At 37.6% G+C, this 6,608-nt stretch overlaps 1 protein-coding gene across 5 annotated transcripts in view; it reads right to left on the bottom strand.

Annotated features, from left to right (window-relative positions):
* Nucleotides 1–464: 464 nt before the first annotated feature.
* Nucleotides 465–6,608, bottom strand: part of LOC115138537 (complement decay-accelerating factor-like) — an 18,182-nt gene continuing 12,038 nt past the window's right edge. The window contains exons 11-18 of one of the 5 annotated variants that reach the window (XM_065000428.1): nucleotides 3,006–3,104; nucleotides 2,769–2,852; nucleotides 2,518–2,601; nucleotides 2,394–2,444; nucleotides 2,264–2,305; nucleotides 1,901–1,946; nucleotides 1,163–1,231; nucleotides 465–965 (exon numbers count right to left, since the gene is read on the bottom strand). In XM_065000428.1, coding sequence (XP_064856500.1) covers nucleotides 941–965; nucleotides 1,163–1,231; nucleotides 1,901–1,946; nucleotides 2,264–2,305; nucleotides 2,394–2,444; nucleotides 2,518–2,601; nucleotides 2,769–2,852; nucleotides 3,006–3,104 — 500 coding nt within the window. In that variant the 3' untranslated portion in view covers nucleotides 465–940. The remainder of the gene's footprint in view (nucleotides 966–1,162; nucleotides 1,232–1,900; nucleotides 1,947–2,263; nucleotides 2,306–2,393; nucleotides 2,445–2,517; nucleotides 2,602–2,768; nucleotides 2,853–3,005; nucleotides 3,105–6,608) is intronic. The other 4 variants (XM_065000429.1, XM_065000431.1, XM_065000433.1 and 1 more) reach the window with 4 other exon arrangements.

Raw genomic sequence — 6,608 nt, 5'->3', positions numbered from 1 at the left:
CCGCCACCGCGGACAGCGCCCACCCAGACCCTCCCCTATAGGTTCAGGTTTTGAGGCCGGAGTCCGCACCTTTGGGGGGGGGGGGGGGGGGGTACTGTCACGCTCTGACCTTAGTTCCTTTGTTTTGTCTTTGTTTATACGGTCAGGGCGTGAGTTGGGGTGGGCAGTCTGTTTGTTTTTCTATGTTTGGTTTCTGTGTTCGGCCTAGAATCATACTTAGGTAGCGTTTTCCACCTGTGTTTTGTGGGTGTTTATTTTCTGTCTTTGTGTTACGTGTGTATGTCAACAGACAGGACTGTTTCGTTTCGTTCGTTTTGTTATTTTTGTATTGATTCAGTGTTCAGTGCTTTCTTTAATTAAAATTATGAACATTTACGACGCTGCGCTTTGGTCCTCCTCTCTTTCTCCCGACGACATTCGTTACACATATTTACACATGTGTCTCAAAGAATGAGAAAAGGCAGTTATCATGAAAATTATTTGATCTCTTAAATCACAAAATACATACAATAAAATCTAAGTACAAAACCTCTAAGTAAATAAGATTGACGTTATTTTGTGACATTTGGGACTGCAGGAAAATAACATGAAGAGCTGGTTTCCTGGACCCAGATTAAGCCTACTTGAAAAGGAATACAGTGCTGTAGGCTTAACCTGGGTCCAGGAAATTGTCTCTTACTGTTATTTTCCTGTGAACCACGATCTCATTACAGGGGCTTCCGCCCACACAACAGATCAAGCTGGCAGCCTGTAGTACAATATGGCAGTTGAAAAGACAATTACATATATTTCAGTTTTGTATATAAATAGAGAAAAAAAATGTTTCAATACCGGTTTTCAAACATTGGGTTAAAACATTTCCGCTGAACTGACTTTCAAAAACAACTTAATAAAAGAGAAACAATCCGCTGGCACTACTTTTCAAGGCTACAGATGCAGACTAGCAGATAGGTGCAGTCCTAGCCCTGGAAAGAAATGAGACATTTTAGACAAAGCATTGACTCAGCGGAGCAGTTTTAACAATAGTGTCACTATTTAGATTACTCAAGCTCAAAGACTAACACAAACCGTATAGTCATATGAGTGAGACTTTGGTTAAAAGATGGTGAACATATTTTTGAATAATAGTTTTAATATAATGATATGTATGAACTGTAGGTACCTTGGGTAGGCATTCAACTTAGTTATTTTGAAATTCGGTCGACTTCGGTCTTCTCCAAACTGGTACGAGCTATGTATCATTTTCAAACAATGACAGTTTGTCAGGATTACCATGTTTACATATAATAGTGCAGTAAAGAAATATATTCTGCATGCCAATCTCAGTATTTTAGCAGTGTTTTAGTTGGGTAGTTTGTGTGTTCCAGTGTGGTAGGCAGTTAGAAAGCTGGTCAGCTCAGCACTGCGTATAGCCTAGCCTACTATCCCACCTCCCTTTAGAACAACATACTCTAATCTCTTTTTCAAAGCCAATATCTGTCTGAGAGTGCCTTTGCAAAGGATTTCCTTACTTCCTTGATTTTTCAACACACTGCAGGAAAAATGTAATTTTTTGGCCAAAACAGGGAAAAGTAACCAGCAAAAAGTTTGATCATGCAAATCACAGATACTGTAGGGAATACATAAATACACTATAAATGCCCATGGCCAGACTGAATGTTAGTTGATGGGTTATGTAAATAAAGTTTTGTTAACAAATATTGTTTAGGTCAATTAATTGGCCAACCGTATAGCTAGTTTATCCAAATAATTTTTTGATTTAAAGCCAGAAGCTGTGGTTAATGCACATACAGTATAGTTAGTAAGAGGAAAATATAATCTGTGATTTAGTTGTAGGTGAAATCGTGCTTAATCATGGACTATTTTCTAAAAAGATCAATTATGAAATGTAGGTTCTCACCCTTTCCTCTTACAATACCGTGTGATCAGAACAATAAGTGTAACTGCTAAAGACAAGTTATCAATCATGAGCCCACTGTATGATCTTCAAATGGTGAAGAGAAAGTGTAACACAAATGTGATAAACATGGTAAAATGTGAAAGTAGGCAGTTTAACTAGGCTTACTAGTGTAACAAATCAAGTAATGTGGAGGAAATTCCTGATGGGCTACAGAAGGGAATGTTTCCCCAGTACAGTATAAAACAAAGTATCCAGTTTAGTTAGAACATATCTTTGAACTCAACACCTACTTCTTCAAAAAGTGTATTAGAAACATAAATCCCCCCTCTCACTTGTGATTGTTTCAAATGATGGAATTCTTACTTATGACAGTGCCGATCCCACTTCCCACAACTGCTGCAATCTCTGAAAGAGAGATTCAGTATTATTTGTTCAAATATGAGCTAGAAAAATATACTACAAAATAATAATCAATTGAATCAACTTAACTCACCAGTAGCTGCATTGGTGTCATGTTCCCCAACGCCATTATTCCTCCCTGAAACTGCAAATTTCAAATTCAATGAATTATCAAGCCCTTGATTACACTGGGATAGATTTACTTGGATTTCCTCTACCTCGTATTGTGGGTAGAACAGTTGATGTTGTTGTTGTTGATGATGTTGATATAGTTGTTGCTTTCAAAAGAAAGTCATTGACATCTATGAAATACAAATGTACAATGATTATTCAGTATTGCACCTTCATGCAGTGCTTTAATTTTGAATTAGTGTACACCACTGTTACTCCCTGAAACTGCAAATACCAAATTCAATTAATTATCAAGCCCTTGATTACACTGGGATAGATTTACTTGGATTTCCTCTACCTCGTATTGTGGGTAGAACAGTCGATGTTGTTGTTACTGATGATGTTGATATAGTTGTTGGTTTCAAAAGAATGTCATTGACATCTATGAAACAGAAATGTACAATGATTATTCAGTATTGCACCTTCATGCAGTGCTTTCATTTTTGAATTAGTGTACAACACTGTTACTCCCTGAAACTGCAAATACCAAATTCAATGAATTATCAAGCCCTTGATTACACTGGGATATATTTACTTGGATTTCCTCTACCTCGTATTGTGGGTAGAACAGTTGATGTTGTTGTTATTGATGATGTTGATATAGTTGTTGGTTTCAAAAGAATGTCATTGACATCTATGAAATAGAAATGTACAATGATTATTCAGTATTGCACCTTCAAGTGTACACCACTGTTACATATGACACTGACAGGGATTTACAGAAGGAAGATCAATGACAATGTTCCTTATCATAGTCTGACACATGCCTGCAGTGTCTAGATGTAGGGTGAAGGCAGATCTACAACAATAATATATAATGTATCCTCTGTAAAGCATATAACCCATAACAGTTGGCAGATAATTGATCAAACATAAAGGGAATCCATACCTTCACATTCAGGAGGTAATGAGTTGTATTCACCATCTTCAATGCACTCAATTGATTTGTTTCCAATGAGGGTGTAACCTTCGTTACAGGAGTACTGTATGACACAACCATACTTTGGTAACTCTTCGCCAGGCTTCTCTATGATCGTGCCATTCATTATCTCAGGAGGTTTATCACAAGTTACCACTGAGGAAGACACCTACATGGGTGCATTATATTTGTGGTCTTTATTCAAACAAGTTCAATGCCTTATTTTCATTTTATTTTGACAGGGAGTCATGCATAGATGTCCAAGTGTGTCAATGGCAAATATGGGAGATTTACCTTTACATCTTGGTCTTCCACTCCAACCTGTGGCATAACACTGCCTGTAACTTGTGCCCATAAGTTGATAACTAGAAGAGGAGGAGAGAGCATGTGAGAGGTGGTCAATGATGTATATAAACCCTGGATTGCTTATGCCATCTATTGGCTATTGAGAGGTTTTGAAGCCTACGGTCGGCCATATTTGCACTCCCCAGTAGGAGCAGTCCTCCATAGGAATGAATGCAATTCTACAGTAGAGTGCTTTCAGAAAGTATTCACACCCCTTGACCTTTTCCAATTTGTGTTGTGTTACAGACTGAATTTAAAATGGATTCCATTGAGATTTTGTGTCACTGATCTACACACAATACCCCATAATGTCAAGTTGGAATTATGTTTTTAGAAATGTTTGTAAATGAATTAAAAGCTGAAAAGTCTTGAGACAATAAGCATGCAACCCTTTTGTTATGGCAAGCCTAAATAAGTTCAGGACTAAAAATGTGCTTAACAAGTCACATAAGTTACATGGACTCACTCTGTGTGCAATAACAGTGTTTAACATGATTTTTAAATGACTACCCCACACATTCAATTATCTGTAAGGTCCCTCAGTCGAGCAGTGAATTTCAAGCACAGATTCAACAACAAAGACCACAAAGAAGGACTCCTATTGGTCGATTAGTAAAACTTTGAATTGTGTATCAATACACACAGTCACAACAAAAATACAGGCAACCTTCCTAACTTAGTCACTGGAGAGGAAGGAAATTGCTCAGGGATTTCACCATGAGGCCAATTGTGATTTTAAAACAGTTTTTCAGCTGTTTTAAGGGTAGGAACATGCTTCTTTATCACATTTGGTTATCAAAATTGCCTTAACATACTAAAAATGTTTCAATTCATCTTTAATAAATACATTTCTATAGCTTCCAAAATATGTCTTACAGCGGTGGGGGAGTGCCAAGATGGAGGCACGGTGGCTTCAACACAGCACCTCTTATCAGCCATCTAGTTTATACATACATTATTGGAGGTGGTTGGGTGGGGTGGTTGTCTGGCATTGAATCATTTGCCAAAATAATTCTAACATACTCTGATGATACATTAGATACAGGATGAAGCATACTCACCCTTTATCACAGATTGCTCTTGCTGATGCACCAAAAAGCGTGCCTTCCTTAAACTCATATGTCAAATGTGGTATCTTCCTGGGGGAACCACAGTCCTTCTCTGGAATTAATAATCATCGAGCCAAGTTAACGCCAACAACAAACAATCAAACAACAGTAAATAAATCAAATAACAGTAAACACGCAATAAAAATCGCACTTTACAGAACAACTGAGAAAAATGCTACTATTTTGCCGCATACTTTTGCAGGTTAATTCGAGCGTGCTCCACTCTCCACTCGTGCAGGTGATACTTTCAGATCCTTGCTCTTTCAAGTAGCCGTTGACACACTCAAAAGTGGCTTCCTTCCCCTCCGGAAAATTGTCAATTAATAGCGCATCATTCGTTAGAACAACATTTCCCTCTACTTGAGGATTGGGACACTCGGCTGTGAGGACATGATATAGTAGAATATGTCAACTCCACACAATGAGAGTTACGTTGGCCAGCTCAAATTAGCAAAGTGTCTATTTGTAACCAAAACATGAAGCTAAAACTTTTATAAACGTTAGCTAGCAAACGGTTACTGTACAGCAAAGTTACCATGACTAGAAACGTACTCACCATTTACACTTGTTAAAAATATAAGCCATATCAAGCACTTAGTCCATGCATTTGAATAAAACATTATACTGGCTGTCCTTTTTAAAGTTGATTTTATCTGAAGACAAGTCGGTCTCTCGATCTAACAAGTTCTCTCTGATCTTGTTGGCACTATCTAGCTGGCTGTTTAATCAGTACCAACCAGTCCATGGACGACTTCAACTGTCGGGGTTTCACGTAGTTACCACAGCCACAAAGTCAATACACAACCATATCGTTAAAAAAATTATTAAGACAAAAATGTGCTTTTTGGTCTTCATTTAAGGGTAGGATTAGGAATAGGGTTAGCATATTGGTTAAGGTTAGGTTAATGTTATAAATCACATATTAAGAAGATATGGTGGCTGACTTTTGGCAGTGTTAAATTGTGACGCCCGTAACATCACGCGCAGAGTAACCCAGAGCTACTCCATAATAACCTAATAATACAGTATTATAATTAATCCTGAATAAATAATGATTATGATATGTTTCTGAAGCAGGCCTAGTTGAGAATACATAGAAGGGGAAATGGAGTTCATGTAATTTTGACTGAAGTGGAGAAAGCTATGAGTTAACTGACCACATCACTGAATAGTTTCCATCCTCCCCTGCCTTGTGACCTGTGGACAAGTTTGAGTTTCGGTTGGCTCAACTGAAGATAAAATTATGCACTTGATCTGTCAACGTGTCTTATTGCGCTCCATGCGCTTGAAACTGCACAGGATAGATAGAGGTCAGGTATTTGGGCAGGCTTTGTTAAAATCCCCATATGCTCTATGTTATATATTTCACATATTACAATGGTCATTAATAATAATAATATATATATTTTATATAAAGCTTTTCATTACATGAAGAACCTCAAACGCTTTAAAAACTAAACAAAAAACTCATTTATTGATGGTAGTTCGTTCATGTGTTGGCTGGACAATGATCTTATACGGTGGCGGCGTGTCCAGAGGACACAAAGAGATCTTCTGTTGAATCTGACAATTAATCTTAATGGTTGTACAGTCGTCTCAAATAAAACTGTGAAGGACCTCGGCGTTACTCTGGACCCTGATCTCTCTTTTGAAGAACATATCAAGACCATTTCGAGGACAGCTTTTTTCCATCTACGTAACATTGCAAAAATCAGAAACTTTCTGTCCAAAAATGATGCAGAAAAATTAATCCATGTTTTTGTCA

The sequence above is a fragment of the Oncorhynchus nerka genome, linkage group LG2 (assembly GCF_034236695.1).
Source record: "Oncorhynchus nerka isolate Pitt River linkage group LG2, Oner_Uvic_2.0, whole genome shotgun sequence".
Lineage (NCBI taxonomy): Eukaryota > Metazoa > Chordata > Actinopteri > Salmoniformes > Salmonidae > Oncorhynchus > Oncorhynchus nerka.
The sequence above is the reverse complement of the archived record's forward strand: the minus strand, read 5'-3'. Positions and strand labels throughout refer to the sequence as shown.